The sequence below is a fragment of the Cetorhinus maximus genome, chromosome 10, assembly GCF_964194155.1.
Source record: "Cetorhinus maximus chromosome 10, sCetMax3.hap1.1, whole genome shotgun sequence".
NCBI classification, from domain to species: Eukaryota; Metazoa; Chordata; class Chondrichthyes; order Lamniformes; family Cetorhinidae; genus Cetorhinus; species Cetorhinus maximus.
In genome coordinates this window covers 126,552,611-126,570,757 of record NC_135888.1, presented here as the reverse complement: position 1 = coordinate 126,570,757, position 18,147 = coordinate 126,552,611, and the positions used below count along the sequence as shown (strand labels likewise).

The 18,147-nt window shown below is 42.5% G+C and overlaps 1 protein-coding gene across 3 annotated transcripts in view; it reads left to right on the top strand.

Moving 5' to 3' along the window:
• The window catches only part of rad50 (RAD50 homolog, double strand break repair protein), a 175,668-nt gene that overhangs the window by 38,504 nt on the left and 119,017 nt on the right, over positions 1-18,147 (top strand). For all 3 annotated transcript variants that reach the window (XM_078551113.1, XM_078551114.1, XM_078551115.1), the window contains exons 7-8: positions 12,825-12,953; positions 15,992-16,157. In XM_078551113.1, coding sequence (XP_078407239.1) covers positions 12,825-12,953; positions 15,992-16,157 — 295 coding nt within the window. The remainder of the gene's footprint in view (positions 1-12,824; positions 12,954-15,991; positions 16,158-18,147) is intronic.

Below are 18,147 nucleotides of genomic sequence, written 5' to 3'. Positions count from 1 at the left end.
AGCTGCTTTTCTTGTATGGGGAGCTTTGTTGAGCCAGGGGAGAGGTGGCAATTATGCATTGAGTTTGGGTGGAGGCTGTGAAAGTAGAAGTGGGGGGCATGTCTGACCAAGGGAGTTGGCAGCCCCACCCAAAGGCCCGTTGGGGACAGAGGAAGGAAGCTATAGAATCAGAGAAAAGTTACGGCATAGAAAGAGGCCATTCAGCCCACTGTGTCTGCACTGGCCATAAAAAGAGAAAAAAAACTAGCCGCTCACTTTTATTCCTACCTTCCAGCACCTGGTCCGTAGCCTTGCAGGTTACAGCACTTCAGGTGCATATCCAGGTACCTTTTAAATGAGTTGAACATTTCAGCCTCAACCACCAATTTAGACAGTGAATTCCAGATGCCCACCACCCTCTGGGTGAAAAACTTTTTCCTCATGTCCCCTCTAATCCTTCTACCAATCACCTTAAATCTATGGCTCCTGGTAATTGACCCCTCAGCTAGGGCAAACAGGTCTTTCCTGTCTACCCTATCTAGATCCCTCATAATTTTGTACACCTCAATTAGGTCACCCTTCAGCCTCCCCTGTTCTATGGATAAAAAACCCTTGCCTATCCAATCTTTCGCCATAGCTGCAAATCTGGACTACACAGAAATGATCAGGAAAGATAGTGGGTCAAGCATGATTGTAGAGAAATCAAGAGTTATACAGGGAAGGTCAATGGTGAGGCCCTGAGAGTCGAGGATAACAGAATGTGGGTAATTGGTTGCATGAGGCCAGCCTCTCCGCCACTGAGCAGAAACCCTGCACACTTCTGGTCCTGACATTGGGACTCTCGATGTGAGAAGGAGATTCTGCCCATTAACTGTGTTCCTCCACACAATCTGCCTGACTTGCCAAATATTTTCAGCATTTTATTTTTTCATGCTTTTGGATGCACTTGGTTAGGAGATGACGTGCAGATAGGCTGAATGGAAGAAGAGTGAGTGTGTAGTCAATGGGAGGCTGTGGCATATTGCTAATGTCACTGGACTACTAATCCAGGCACCCAGGCTAATGCTGTTGATATGGGTTCAAGTCCCACCACGGCAGCTGGTGGAACTTAAGTTCAACTAATAAAATCTGAAATTGAAAGCTAGACCATGAAGCAATCATTTGATAGTGGTTCATTAGTACCCTTTATGAAAAGAAATCTGCCAGATGGTCTGGCCTACATGTTACTCTAGATCCACAGCAATGTGGTTGACTCAGTTCAAAGGTAGTTAGGGATGGGCAATATCCAGTGACACCCACATCTTAGCAAAAAATTGAAAAAAGATTCCCAGTTATACATCTATACCTTGCTTGAGAGCACAACTGATGCTATGTACCTGAATTGAGGAGGCAGGTATGTTCCATTACCTGATACCTAGAGAACAAGGCAAATATAAATTAAATTGGCTTTCTTTTAGGAGAAATTATGGCCTCAGGAAATGCTGTGTGCTATGATTATATTATTTTGTGATAATTCACAGCCAATTATCACTCAGCAGCAGTGATTACATCAGGATAATGAATGCTTCCATATGGACCTTGACTTTGGAGCTTCTTCATTACTTTGACGATAGAAGGACAGAGCATTGAGTGAATCTGCCCCCTGATGCCATCTACTTTATAGAATACGTTGAATTGAAGCTTCCAAGGACACTAAGGACATTCAAAATGTATGTTCCTGCCTGGTTGGATGTGAAAAGGATGGAATTTGATGAGCCAAGTGGCCACTTGTCACTCTTTATTTGTCTAGATACCTAAGTAAGCTGAACGTATTTATTGGATTGTCATGTCGAAGGAACCAAAATGAAGTTTTGAGGAAGTGACTGATGTAGTAGACTGGGACTGTCAATGATTGTCGTTTGTATGGATATCCAGAAGGCATTCAATAAGGTTCCACATAAGAGACGGTTGGCTAAAATAAAGGCTTATTGAATTGAAGTTGAATTATTAGTCTGCTTGGGAGATTGGTTAGGCAGTAGAAGACAAGGCAAAGATAATGGCTATGTACTCAATTGGAAGGAGGCGACTAGTGGTGTCCCACAAGGATCTGAGCTAGAGCCTCAACAATTTAATATGTATTGGCTAACACAATAGACAACCTTATATCCAAATTTGTTGATGACACAAAAACTGATGTCATGGTAAGTAATGTAGTTGCAAGTAGAAAAATTACAAAGGGGCATTGATATTAAATGATTGGGCAGATGGATTTCAGTACAGATAAATGTGAAGTCATCCTTATGGGCCAAGAAATGATAAATATAAGTTGGTTTTAAATGGTGAAACTCAAGGTCCAAAGAGATTTAGGGACACACATCAATAAAATATAGTGGCTGGGTACAAAAAATAAACAATAAGCTAGTGGAATGTTAACCCTTACACCTTGGAGGCCTAGAACATAAATGGGAGGAAGTTTTGCTAAAGCTACACAAAGCCCTGGATTGACTACATATGAAATATTGTGAGAAGTTCTGGGCACCGCACCTTAGGAAGATATAGTGGCTTTGGAAGGAGTGCAGCACAGATTCCCTGAATGTTACCAGGTTTTCAAGGGTTAGATTATGTGGAAAGGTTACAAAATCTAGGCTTGTATTCCCTGGAATATAGAAGATTAAGGAGTGATTTTTTTTTTAGGGTATTGAAAGGAATCGATTGGGTAGATGGAGAAACTTTTTCCATTGGCGGGAGAGTCTATGACAAGGATTTATTATTTCAAAATAAGAGCTAGGCTATTTAGGAGAGAAGTTAAGGAACACTTCCTCCTGCTATGGGCGGTAGAAGAGTGGACAACTCACGCAAAAATCTAGATTCCAAATCTAGGTAGGTAGGGTGTAGGATCCCATCATTGCTATTCCAATAGATGGAATCTGGAGAACTGGGAATGGGAGGTTCCAGTGGCATCTGCATCCACCCAATCACCCACCCCAGTCACTCCCTCAGCTGACCAGGTGGGAAGAACTGGCGATGCCCAGTTTGCAGTGTCTGTTTGGATGTGGGGGCAGGTAACCTTTTTGGCCTAAACTCTGGTTGAATGCTACGACTTGTCCAGATACTCCTGGGAAGCTTTTCTTCAGTTGGGAAAGCAAGACGCACTAGGGGGGCGACTCAGTAGCTTCGTGAGGTTCACGTTGGCATCAGGTTGTACCCTGACGTCAGACCACAAACTCAACAGCTACTGGATGCTATTGCTACCCAGCCCGCAAGAACCGAAACATTACAGGATGACCCATTTTGAAGAACAGTGGGGCAACTTTAAAGGTATGCTATATCGGTGTCTTTCGAGATGTTGCAGCATCCGAGTATCTATGCATATAAATAAACCATTGCCACAACTTTAGAGTAGTTTGATCATCAAACTTGCTTTAAACTGCACCCACCACAACTTCACACCTTTTGAAGAGATTGAAATCAAATTTAACTGAAAATTGCAAAAGTCCCACAGAAAACAAGCTTGTCAGACCATTTTATGCTGGAAGTTGCAAGTTAAATGCAGCGAGCTTGATGTTTATCAGGGAGCGAGGGGGCTTAAAATATTTTCAATATTTTTGCATACTTTGAACTTTGATCTAATCTAAGGGTGTTAGCACACTTAAATATTCACCTCTTAAGACATGCTTTTTAAAGTGTGGTCAAATTCTTCATGACAAAACACCTCTTCTAACTTATCAGTACAGTGTCTTTTTCCAGTAGCCTGATGGTTCTGGTAGTTGGGGACTGATAAAGCCAAGCCTGGCCAGTTGGAGCCATGTTTTATCAATGTTATACTATTTCTCCCGAGCAATTATGATACTGATCTAGCAACCCCAGTGATCATGAGTTCAGATCCCTCCATGTTAAGGAGCAAAAATGCGGGCATAGAGCAGTTGGGCAAAAAGACATGTTTCTGTGCCATGGATTCTGTATCCTACTTTGGTTGGGTTTTGCTCGTTTTGGATTGAGCCTTTAGCTGGAGCTAGAGTAGCAGTGGGAGGGAATTTTCTTAGTTACATTCAAAGAAAAAGCAGATGGCTAGCTCAACTTGTGGCATGAGAGAGGAGGACTCCAAACCAGGCAGTCAGGCACACCGAGAGGAGAGTGAGAGGAGGACGACCCTGGGACAGGCAGTCAGCAGCACTGAGAGGAGAGTGCGAGAGGAGGATCCTAAGCCAGGCAGTCAGCAGCACCTAGAGGAGAGTGCGAGAGGAGGATCCTAAGCCAGGCAGTCAGCAGCACCTAGAGGAGAGTGCGAGAGGAGAACCCTGGGACAGGCAGTCAGCAGCACCAAGAGGAGAGCAGAAGAGCTATAAAAACAGCGCGAGAAGCGGTGAGAATTTGAGAGCAGAGATCACTGAGGGAGTTTGGTGAAGAGAGAGAAGGTGCCCCTTTCCTTTTCTACCTTTCCTCAGAAAGAAGAGTGGCTGCCTTGGTAAATAGGATCTGGTGAGCAAATTAGGAAAATGTAATATTCTTAAACAAGTAGCTATACTTGGATTTAACTGAGAAGCGCCAGGAATAAGGGAAATTTAGGGCCAACATAATAAAGTAATATAAATAATCCAAAGTAGAATAAGTTAATTTACGGGAAGTAGAGTTAAGACATGGCAGGGCAGCTCAGTTGATTGCAACGTGTGGCCTATGATATGTGCAAAGTCATGGACGCTACCAGTGTCCTAGACGACCACGTGTGCAGGAAGAACTGCCAGCTGCAGAAACTTGAGCTCCAGGTTTCAGAGCTTGAGCGGCAGCTGGAGTCACTGTGGTGCATCCACGAGGCTGAGAGCTACGTGGATAACAGGTTCAGAGAGGAGGTCACACCGCAGCTTAAGGGCCTGGAGACAGGGAGGGAATGGGTGACCACCAGGCAGTCCATGAGAAGTAGGCAGGTAGTGCAGGAGTCCCCTGGAGTCCTGCTCACAAATTAGTTTTCCATCTTGGAAGCTGATGAGGGGACTGGTTCTTCGGAGGAGTGCAGTCAGAGCCAAGTTTATGGCACTGTGTGTGGCTCGGCTGTATAGTTGGGAAGGAAGAAGAAAGAAAGAGCAATAGCAATAGGGGATTCATTGGTTAGGGGAGCAGACAGGCGTTCCTGAGACTGTAGGCGTGACTCCAGGATGGTATGTTGCCTCCCTGGTGCCAGGGTCAAGGATGTCACAGAGCAGCTGCAGGACATTCTTCTGGGGGAGGGTGTACAGCCAGAGGTTGTGGTCCACATTGGTACCAATGACTTAGGTCGGATGTGGTCCTGCAATCAGAATTTAGGGAGCTAGGTAGAAATTTGGAAAGCAGGACCTCAAATGTAGTAATCTCTGGATTGCTCCCAGTGCCACGTGCCAGTGAGTACAGAAATAAGAGGATAAGGCAGATGAATGCGTGGCTGGAAAGATGGTGCGGGGGTGGGGGGAGAGCTTTAGATTTCTGGGACATTGGGACTGGCTCGAGGGGAGATGACACCTGTACAAGCCGGACGGGTTGCACCTGAACAGAGCTGGGACTGAGTTCCTTGCGGGCGTTTGGCTTGTGTTGTTGTGAGAGCTTTAAACTAACTCAGCAGAGATGTGGGAACCAAGAGAAATATTAGAGAGGAGTACCAGGGTGCACAAAATGCTGGGAGAGACAGATAGCACTAGGATAGAGAATAGTACGTTAATAGGTGAAGGAGGAAGTAAAAAAATCTAAATTGTGGTTACCATGCATGTATGTGAATGCATGGAGTATATTAAATTAGATTGGGGAGTTACAGGCACAGATTGCCATGTGGAAATATGATGTGGCAATAAGAGAGACCTGGCTCAAGGGAGGGCAGAACTGGGTGTTAAATATTCCTGGGTACAAGGTGTTCAGAAGGGATAGGAAAAGAGGAGGGGTGGCGGTATTAGACCATAAGACCATAAGACATAGGAGCAGAAATTAGGCCATTTGGCCCATCGAGTCTGCTCCGCCATTCAATCATGGCTGATAAGTTTCTCAACCCCATTCTCCCGCCTTCTCCCCATAACCTTTGATCCCCTTACCAATCAAGAACCTATCTATCTCGGTCTTAAATACACTCAATGACCTGGCCTCCACAGCCTTCTGTGGCAATGAATTCCTCTGGCTAAAGAAGTTTCTCCTCATCTCTGTTCTAAAAGGTCTTCCCTTTACTCTGAGGCTGTGCCCTCGGGTCCTAGTTGGTTAAGGAGAGCATTGCAGTTCTGGAGAAAGATGACGTCCCAGAGGGTTCAAGGACAATATCAATTTGGCTAGAACTAAGGAACAAAAAGGGTGCAATTACATTGCTCGGTGTAGTCTATAGATGACCAACTAATGGGAAAGACATAGAAGAGCAAATCTGCAAGGAAATTACAGAGAGATGCAAGCATTATAGAGTAGTTATGATGGGTGACTTAAATTACTTGAATGTCGACTGGGACAGTGGTAGTGTGAAGGGTGGAGAGGGGACAAAGTTCCTAGATTGTGTTCAGGAAAATTTTCTACAGCAATATGTGTCCAATCCAACAAGAAAAGATGCACTGTTGGACCAGGTTCTTGGAAATGAGTTGGGCCTAAGTAGATCAAGTGTCAGTGGGGGAGCATTTAAGAGACAGTGATCATTGTATTGTACATTTTAGGATGATGATAGAAAAGGACAAAAGACAATCCAGAGTAAGAATAATTAACTGAATGAGAGCCAACTGCGATGGGGCAAGAGCGGAGCTGGGCCAGATAGACTGGGACGAAAGATTAGTGGGAAAAACTGTAGCTGAACAATGGGCTACCTTCAAAAAAGAATTGGTTCAGGCACAGTCAAGGTATATTCCATCGAAAGGGAAAGGTAGGGCAAACAAATCCTGACCTCCCTGGATGAAAAAAATAGAAATTAAGATTAATAAGTGTGCTTACGACAGGTGTCAGGTAGAAAATATAATTGAGAACCAAGAGAAGTTTAGAGGGGAGGTGAAAAAACATACTAGAGAAGGGATTATGAGAGAAGGCTGGCATAAAGGGGAATCCCAAAGTCTTCTATAGGCATATAAATAGTAAAAGGGTGGTAAAAGGAGGAGTAGGGCCGATTAGGGACCTAAAAGTGAATTTACACATGGACGAAGGGGCCATGGATGAGGTATTAAATGAATATTTTGCATCCGTCTCTACCAAGCAGGTAGATGCTACCCAGGCCATGATGACAGATGAGGAAACTCTCACTAGAAGGGTTCAAAATTGATAAGGAGGAAGTGTTGAATAGACTGTTGGTACTTAAAATTGACAAGGCACCTGGACCGCATGAGATGCATCCAATGCATTGAAGGAAATGAGAGGAGAAATTGCAGGACACTGGCCATAATTTTTCAGTCTTCCCTAGACTCAGGAGAGGTGCCAGAGGACTGGAGAATTGCAAACATTACACCCTTGTTCAAAAAACGTTCTAAGGATAACCCAGCAATTACAGACCAGTCAGTTTAACTTCAGTGGTGGGCAAGATTCTAGAAACAATTATTCAGGATAGAATTAGTAGTCATATGGAAAAATATGGGTTGATAAGGAAGAGCCAGCACAGATTGCTAAAGGGGAAATGAATTAACTAACTTGCTAGAGTATTTTGAAGAGGTAACAGAAAAGGTCGATGAGAGTAATGCTGTTGATGTGGTGTACATGGACTTTCAAAGGGCATTTGATACAGTGCCACATAACAAACTTGTGAGAAACGTTATTGCTCATGGAATAAAAGGGATAGTAGCAACGTGGATACAAAATTGGTTGAAAAATGGGAAGCAGACAATAATGGTCAATGGATATTTTTCTGGAGGAAGGTTTGAGGTGGAGTTCCCCAGGGGTCGATATTGGGACCCTTGCTTTTCCTGATATTTATTAATGATCTAGACCTTGGTGTGCAGGGGACAGTTTTAAAGTTTGCATATGACACGAAGCTTGGGAGTGTTGTGAACTGCGAGGGGGACGGTGTGGAACTTCAAGAGGACATAGACAAGTTGGTGGAGTGGGCAGATAGGTGGCAGATGAAGTTCAATGCGGAGAAGTGTGAGGTGATGCATTTTGGTAGGAAGAACATGGACAGACAATATAAAATAAGGGGTGAAATTTTGAAGGGGTTGCAGGAACAGAAAGACCTGGGTGTATATGTGCATAGATCTTTGAAGGTGGCAGGACAGGTGGAGAGAGCAGTTAATAAAGCATATAGTATCCTCGGCTTTATTAATAGGGACATTGAGTACAAGAGCAAGGAGGTTAAGCTGAATTTATATAAGACCCTCGTTAGACCACAGGTAGGATATTATGTACAATTCTGGGCACCACATTATAGGAAGGATGTGAACACATTGGAGAGAGTGCAAAAGAGGTTTACAAGAATGGTTCCAGGGATGAGAAACTTCAGTTACAAAGGTAGATTGCAGAGGTTGGGACTGTTCTCCTTGGAGAGGACATTTGATAGAAAGAGTAGATAGGGAGAAGCTGTTCCCACTCGTAAAAGGATCAAGAACGACAGGGCACAGATATAAATTGATTTGCAAAGTAAGCAAATGTGACGTGAGGAAAAACTTTTTCTCATGACGAGTGGTTCGGGTCTGGAATGCACTGACTGGAAGTGTGGTGGAGGCAAGTTCAATCGAGGCATTCAAGTGGAATTAGATGATTATTTGAATAGAAGCAATGTCCAGGAGTACGGGGAAAAGGCAGGGCAATGGCACTAGGTCATAATGCTCGTTTGGAGAGCCGGTGCAGACACGATGGGCCGAATGGCCTCCTGTGCCATTAAAATCCTGATGATGACGTTTGGACTTTTAAAAATTCTTTCATGGGATGTGGGCATTGCCGGCAAGGCCAGCATTTGTAATTGTCCTTGAACCAAGTGGCTTGCTAGGCCATTTCAGAGAGCGGTTAAAATCCCAACCACATTGCTGTGGATCTGGAGTCACATGTAGGCCAGACCAGATAAGGATGGCGGATTTCCTTCCCTAAAGGACATTAGTGAGCCTGATGGTTTTTTTAAACAACAATCGGCAATAATTTCATGGTCACCATTACTGAGACTAGCCGTATTTTCCAATTCATTAATTGAATTTAAAATCCACCAGCTACCATGGTGGGATTTGAACCCGTCTCCAGAACAGCCTGGGCCTCTGGATTAGTAGTCCAGTGACATTACCGCTTGGTTACACATGCGACGGTGAAGGTACTGAGTAGGTGGGTGTATCTTGTCCTTCCGGTTGAAGAAAATAACTGCATTCGGACGATATTGTCCAGTAGACATTACTGACTGGCCACAGGTGCATCTAGGAATACACATGTAATAATCTTAATGTAAAATTCCTTGATACATGCACACAATACAAGTAAATTCTCTTTGCACATGTATATTTATTTAACATCTACCATCATTCAGTAACCAAGGAAGTAAAGAGTCCACGGTGGTCAAATAAATGCTTGCGCACTGCTTTTCGTCTTAACATTTTCCCAACAACCATACAGAAAAGTTGAAGTCCACGTGCATTCCCCTTGTGAATGTATTGAGTTCATTGCCAAGGAAAGTGCCCATCACTCACTTTCTATTTGCTCATCAGAAATATAATTAGCCACATCTGAATTTCCAGTTAACAACATGGACAACATTGCATTAGGGCATGTTTAAAAAATGTGCCATGTTATTCTACTTGAGCTCGCACCGCAAAGAGCAAAGTGGTAACCATTATTAGAGTGGAATGGGTGCAGTGTGGCAAATGGTGTGCTGCAGTGGGATTGGCACTGTACCATTTCACTTCCCAGGGTGGGCTTGAACATGAGTTTGGTGGGATGGAAGCATCCTTTCTTAATTCTCCTCTCAAGGGTCCTGCTTAAAATGAGTTTGAATAATTCAGTTTAGTTCTCTGAAGATAAAATCTATGAGCCCGCTGTATTAAAACTACTGACATCTTGTCATGAGTTGGCAGTTTTATTCACGCCCCAAAGATGGCCAGCTGTGGGAATGCCTTCGTGAGAATGCATTTAAGACGTACTGTTAGGTTGAGTGGAAGGAGATGCACAATCCATATATTCCTCACCCGGGAACGCTTAAGTGCTGCTACTGGATATCAAAAGTGGAGAAGAAGAAGAATCATTTTCTATTTCTAATATTTAGATAAAGAAGTCATTAGCTTGACGCATTTTTCTGCTCTGAAATATAAATTTATGTTTCTTTGGGGAGAATTGTGGCCATAAGGGTACTCTGTGCCACGATGATTATTTTTTGATAATTCAGGGCTCTGATGGTGATTGCGTCTGGATGATGAACCCTTCCACAAGGCTGCCAATTGTAGCTTTACTGTTTCAGCAAAGAAAAACATGACAAGAGCATAGAATAAACCTGCCTCTTATATACTTAACTAAAGATTCCAAAGGCACTAAGAATATTCAAAATATCTGTTTATGCCAGGCTGGTTAGTTATCGTACTCAAAGGACAGAATTCAATGGGCCAAATGGCTAGTTTTCAATATCTTTTCTGGTGTAATCACACTGTTCCTGTTCCCTTTCTAATGCTGGTGCAGAAATGTGACCTTGATGATGCCTGCAGCCCTCTATTTTGTGAGCCTAGGTGAGATTCAGCAGGCTTTTTGACAATGGTGAGATGGGGGAGGGGGTGGTGGTCCTACGGCTGACTGACCCCCTCCTTGCCCGATGTCAGTGTCCTTGATGCTACCCTGGCTGAGATTAGTTAATTTAGCAGAAGGAAAGGATCAAACCTAACACCTCTGTGCTCCGTGTGGCTGTAGAGAGTGTCCTCTGTGTCAGGTGGTGAATTGCACGCTAAGCCATCAATGCTGCAAAGCTCCTATCAGTAGTGTTCTGACCGGCTGCCCTGGCATTTAAGAGTGACCCAGGGTCACCTGCCCTTGCAAGTGACTTTAAAATGTTTTTAAGGGGAAGCCTGATAAGTACACGCGGGAGAAAGAAATGGAAGTATATGCTGGTTAGATGGGAGTATAAACACCAGCATGGATCATTTGGGTCAAATGGCCTATTACTGCACTGTACATTCTATGCAGTATAAATATTTGGGAGTAATGTTAAAGTATTTATTTGCCTTTACAGTTTTAGTTGACGATTATAATCTGCTTGAATTTTGCCTTTGCAAATCCTCTGTCTGGATGAGATTGCTGCTGTGTGATTACACTCATTGGCCGGGATTTTCCAGTCCTGCCCGTGGTGGGGATTGTCGTGGGGTGCAGAAAATTCGGCAAACCAGCCAAAGGTCCAGTGACCTTGGGTGGATTTTCGCGGGACCAGAAATTCCTGCCCATTGTTTCTGTTACGAGATTAATAACTGGGCGGATTATTATTCTTACTTAATTCCTATTTCTACAAACGGCAGATTTTGTAACACATTTTTCTTGTTAGAAGAATCTATGTGTAAATTCCATCTGTCTATAATCTGCTTTTGTGATTTGTTTTGATGGTATGTCCCATGTTTTACTGTTTGCTTCCCATCTGTAGCACCCTGTTGAAATAGAAATAACAGATTATTTGAATAATTGTATTCTCCGATGAGGAACTATTATTTAAACCAAAAGAGTCAAAGACTGGTGGGCTTTCCCAACCTCAGAAGATGGAACAATTCAACACGTCATGTTCCCTTTGGCAGCTTCCATTGAGCATCTAGAAGGACGTTAGTGAACCAGTTGGATTTTGCCAACAATCCATTAGCTTCATGGTCACTGTTACTGATATTAGCTTTTTATTCTAGATTTGTTTATTTAACTGAATTCAAACTCGCAAGTTGCCATGGTGGGATTTGAGCTCGTGTCTCTGGCTTATTAGTCCAAGCCTCTAGGTTATAGATAGAACTATGTGGCTTTAAACTAAGAAATGGGAGGGAAGGGTGCGGGAGGGGTTCAGGTGAGGGGAAATTTATAAATCTAAAGCAGAAATGGTGACGCGATAATCGTGAGAAATTGGACAAATTATAATGGTGAAGGTAGCTTGGAGGGCAAGTTCGTGGAATGCGTTTGAGGCGGTTCCTGAGAATGTTTCGTGGAAAGAGAGAGGGAAGAGGGCTAATTTAGATCTTGTCTTAGATAATGGGACAGAATTAATTTGTGTGGGGAGTGATGCAGGTGCTTATGGTTGCGTACGACGTATCTTTGTTACATCGACTATTTAAAGCGAAATGTACTTTTTTTAATCTGAATTCGTGTGTAATTTGTGTTGGTTCTGAATCGTGTTAAAGTAAAAGCTGCAAAAAGTGGAATCTTGTCAGTAGTTACTTCATTTGGGGGCCATTCAGTAAACTTGGCGGGGGGAGATGATGGCTTAATGGTAATGTCACTGGACTAGTAATCCAGACACCCAGGCTAATGCGCTGGGGACATGGGCTCAAATCTTGAAATACTAAAGTCATAGCAGCTGCTGGAATTTAAATTCAATTAAAATGTGGAATTGAAAGCTAGCCTCAGAAGTGAAGTGCCATGAAGCTATCATTGATTGTCATAAAAACCCATCTGGTCCACTAATGTCCTTTTTTTTTGGGGTGGGGTGGGGGGGGGAGGGAACCTGCTGTCCTTACCCAGTCCGGCCTACATGTGATTGCTGCAGATCTTAACTGCCCTCTGAAATGGCTGAGCAAGCCTCTCAGTTCAAGGGCAATTAGGAATGGGCAATAAATGCTGGCCTTTCCAGCGAAGCCTACATCCCATGAAAGAATAAAAAAAAACTCCTGCTTCTACGATTACTACACTACCATAGCCTTTGAAGCTCTGGTGTATTATTTGCATCCCTTGTACATTATTGCATTGGCTGGGTATAATGCCTGGTTGGGTTTTTTCAATTGGTCTGTTGCAAACTGGATTGTTTGTTTTTACAGGAGCGTTTGATGCAAATTGACCAAAACTTGACTAAAGTGATGAAGCTTGACAATGACGTCAAAGCTCTTGAAAGCAGGAAAAAGCAAATGGAGGCGGACAATCAAGAACTGGAGGAGAAAATGGAGCAGGTTAGTTTCTGTTGTCTGTAGGGGGAAGCCAGTGCTGATAACCCATTTTGTTTTTTTTTTAAAATAACATCAAAAGTATGTTTAAATTCACTGATCTCCTTGGCTTGTTCTTCAAAACACAATGAATTTTGCTTGACAGTGGTTTCATGGAGCTGAAATTCCTCCAGTATTACACCCATGTGATTTTAGGGAAAAGTAAGCAGATTGTACAACTGTGGAAAGCATGACAGTTGTGTCCATCTTGTGTCACACAAGGTCCCCACTACACTTTCCAACAAGGCTCACTGTTTAGGAGTGAAGAGCAGAAATTTATATCTTAAGCTTGTCATTTACATAGAAGCAGAGGCAGCCTCCATTGGGAAAAAAAAACACCAGCAGCACCATGCTCTTGTGAGTTCTGGAGATTCTGTAATTGTGTTTCTGGCTGAGGTCATCCAACCATGTATTGACCAGCGATCAATTCAGAAATTCTGGTCTGAAAGACTCTTATGTTGTACTGGGTGATTCAAATATCAATAAAGCCATCCTATATCCAATTTGCTGATGACACATTCTTGGGACTGAGATGAGGAGGAATTTTTTTCACTCAGAAGCTGGTGAATCTCTGGAATTCTCTACCCAAGAGGGTTCAATCATTGAGCATGTTCAAGACAGAGATCGATAGATTTCTAGATATTAAAGATATCGAAGGATATGGGGGTAGTGCAGGAAAGTGGCGTCGAGGTAGGAGATCAGCCGTAATGCAGTTGAATGGTGGGGCAGACTCGAGGAGCTGAATGGCCTACCCCTCCTATTTCCAATGTGCAAAGAGGGGAAAATAAATTCGAGGTTGAAAGTTTTACAGGCTCCTGAAAGCTCACTAAGTTTCCCAAAGGAACTCTGGTTTGTTGAAGAAAAATCTCCTTTACTTCTAAGTCTATTCTCAATCACGATGAATAGTATTTGACAAAGCACAACACTTCTTCTGCTAATTGGAAAGAAAATGGCTTAAGAAATTTGCTGTATCTGAAAATACATGCAGTTATAGCAAAAAAAACCCCTGTCTTGAGGGACCAAAGTTTATTTTTTAACATTCGTCTCTATTGTGGTTAATGAGGGGCAGTTGAAGTGACTGAGTAGCACACGAACTAATGTTGGAAAAGAGTAGAACAGACTCCTTGCATGCAGTAAGTGAAAGTAGATAAATGATGTGCGTGCAGTGGGACTTGCTGTACATTCACCTATCTATGTAAGGAGGATAATTGACACTTACTGAAGGATGCTGGCACTGTACTTGTTTTAAGATTGTATACACAAGTGTTTGGTTATGTTGTTTGCAGTGCATGCAGCCCACAGGTAACATTCTGTTTCCTTGCAGTGGAATAGTACTGTTACATGACTTAAAAAAAACTAATTTGATCTATATCTGGTGTGAATAATTGCATTGCTAATTACTTTTACATAATCAGCACTGTTGGGTGTAAAAGGAGAGTGGTATTATTCATTTAGTTAGAAGCTTAAGGCAGTTTAAAAATAATTGCTAAGTACTATCTTTGTGGTTGTAATACATAGGTCGTATCTGTTGGAATTGGTGGGTTAAATTGCACAAAAGACAGATTGATATAATTGATTAAAGGATCATGTTGGTTCATTTCCTTCACATAATTAGCTAAATTGCTTTTTTTTTGATTGAAAAGGACTGGTTTGTCTCATCTTGGAGATCTGTATGTTTGATCAACATGCTGCAGCTTCCCTTGGTTTCCACCATTGTTAAGCAGATAAATATATGACAGATGATGATTTCTCCCTGCGGTCGGGGTGCCCCTCTCAGCCTGACTGCCTTTTTAACCTGCTGATTTTGGAAAATACTTAGAGAAGACTGAAACAAAGATCAAGGAGAAACAAAGAAGAAACCGGGCTGTTGGCTGTGATATTTAATGGGGACTACTGAATTAAATTAGAAGAACACATTAGGAAGAGCGACTAACTAAATCTACACTTTCTCACTCTCATTGTGTCACCAGGAGTTGAGGCGACTTGCATAGATATACTTAAAGGGGAAGCTAGGTAACCATGTGGAAGAAAAGATTAGAGTTATGCTGATACAGTTAGATTGGGGGTGGGGGAGGCTTTTTTATTAGTTCATTCACGGGACGTGGGCACCACTGGCAAGGTCAGAATTTGGTGCCCATCTCTAATTGCCCTTAAAAGGGTAAGCTACCTTCTTAAACCATTGCAGTCCCTGTGGTGAAGGTACTCTTGTGTGGAGCTAACATAGACAATTTGGGCTGAATGGCCTTTGTTTTCTTTTGTACATTCTGTGTAATGTAATCCAATAATTATCTCTCAGCATTGTTCTTGCCAATTATTGTGCTTTATGCATTTAACATTTATATGCGAATAAAGAGTAAAACCTTTAAATTCTAAGCGTCTGCACTGTGTAGTAGCAATAATGCAATTTTTAATAATAGCATTGTGTCAGATGATGTAAGATCCAGTAAGATTGGAGTGTATAAAATGTATGGATTCCGATTTGAAGAAATCAAGGTCCGTTTATAGAAATCCATATCAGAGCACAGAGGGTCAGAGAAACTTAGGAGCAGGAGTAGGCCATTCGGCCCCTTGAGCCTGCTCTGCCATTCAACTAGATCATGGCTGATCTTTTACCTCAATGCCATCTTCCCACACTATCCCCATATCCCTCAACGTCATTGATATCTAGAAATCTGTCGACCTCTGCTTTGAACATACTCAGTGACTGAGCCTCCACAGCTCTCTGGGGTAGAGAATTCTAAAGATTCACCACCCTCGAAAGAAATTCCTCCTCATCTTGATCCTAAATGGCCTACCTCTTATTCGGAGACTCTGCCCCCTGGTTCTAGACCCCCCCACAACCCCAGCACATGCGCGCACCTATTATCTTTTTTGGCAATGAATACATTCATCAATGATGCAGACCCAAGTTTTCCACTGTCAATATCAGATAACTTGCACCACCCCTCTAACTGAACAATATTCGCTTTTGTCAATGACATATTCGCACCTGCTTTGGAATTCAGCTTTTCCAAGGGACCAATGAGCAGCTTCAAGACAAGTACCACAATCACCAGAGGACAGTGAATGAAAAAGAGAGACTGCTGAATGATCGTCAGCGTGAGCTTGATCGGGTAAACCAGAGGAGCCAGAAACTCAACCGACAAAAGTCAGAGATGCTGGTTGAACAAGGTACTACAAAAGAATTTCTAGCTGACATTTTAATTTTCACTATCTCTACACCATGACTCAATTTTAGAACATCTACATTAAACCTGTTCTGGTATATATGCAACTTAAATGATTTGCTCCATTAATTAGTTTGAAAAAAATGTTTCTTTATTGTTTGTACGGTCTGATGTTTCACTTTAGCATCTTTGGCATAAGCCCATTAGTGAGTTGCAAACTACTCCCACCCGTGTGTCCTTATGAGCGGCATGTAGGAGAGACCATTACCAAAATTGAGAGAGAGAGCATAAAATTGAAAGTAATCTTGTGATGGGGGTTGGTAATTAGTTGAGAGGTTGGAGATAGAGTAGGGATAATGTGACAAGTGGTGTTCTCCAAGGATCTGCATTCATACACTGACTGGAGTACTGCATTTGGTTTTGGCTCCCAACCTCAGGAAGTCTATATTGGCCTTGGAGAAGGCTGCAGTACGGATTCACGAGCATATTATCAGAGTTTAAGGAGTTAAATTACAAGGAGAAGCTCTGTAAACTTGGCCTGTATTTACTACAGATTACGAGGGTGATGGGTGATCTATTTGAGTTGTTCAAAATAATAAAGGTACCCTTTAGGATAGATGCAGAGAAACTGTTCCTTTCGGTAGGGAATTGAGAACAAGAGTGCATTAGCTTAAAATTAGAGCTAAACCAATTAGGAGTGAAATTATATAATTTGGTTAGCAGTCTCACTGGAAATCTACTGTGCTCTGCTTAATATTTTGGAGGAAAAAAGGTTAACGTTTAGAACCTGAGGTAAGTGACCCATTTGCAGTATTGCAGCTTTGACCAAGTGTAGAGTGGATCTTAAGATTACTGGTTGAAAGACTCTGGGGCATCTGATGGTCCTGATAGATGCCAACGTTAATCTGGACACACTTCAGGACATTAAGAAGTGAAAGTGCTCTGCTGCCTTTGAAGAAGGGCTAACATAGGCTAAAGTTGTGTCGTGCAAGGTTCATCCAAGTAGTTCTTTGTGGAGCAGTACTTGTAACCATCCAACCCATTTAAAAGATTCAAACTGTAGCTGGGAGGAATACCTCTGGCCAATATTCACCTGGCATGTAATATATTGGAAGAGTATGAGGGTTGTAGCAAAAGCACTTTAAATGGTCACCTGGATTAAACAACAGTAGGGAGACGAAGCCAGGATACATGTTGTGGGACTTGATGTCCGGAACATCTTAGTAAGACCATAAGACGTAAGAGCAGAAGTATGCCATTTGGCCCATCGAGTCTGCTCCGCATCAGATCATGGCTGAACTGATAATCCTCAACTCCACTTTCCTGCCTTTTCCCCATAACCGTTGATTCCCTTACTGATTCAAGGCTGAGATAGATAGATTTTTAAAATAATTAACGACCCAGCCTCTGCAGCCCTCTGCGGTAAAGAATTCCACAGATTGACTACTCTCTGAGAAAAGAAATTCCTCCTCATCTCTGTTTTAAATGGGCATCCCCTTACTCTGAGATTATGCCCTCTGGTTTTACACAGTCCCACAAGGGGAAACAACCTCTCAGCATCTACCCTGTCAAGCCCCCTAAGAATCTTATATATTTCAATAAGGTTGCCTCTCATTCTTCTAAACTCCAATGAGTACAGGCCCAACCTACTCAAACTCTCCTCATAAGAAAACCCCTCCATTCCTAGAATCAACCTAGTGAACCTTCTCTGGACTGCATCCAATGCCAGTATAGCTTTCCTTAGATAAGGGAACCAAAATTGTTCAAAGTATTCTAGGTGTGGTCTAACTAGTGCCTTGTGTAGTTTTAGCAAGATTTCCCTTTGAAATAAAAGCCAACATTCCATTTGCCTTCCCTATTATCTGTTGAACTTGTATGTTAGCTTTTTGGGATTCATGCACAAGGACCTTCAAATCCCTCTGTGCTGCAGCCTTCTGCAGTCTTTCTCCATTTAAATAATATTGAGCTCCTCTATTCTTCCTGCCAAAGTGCAT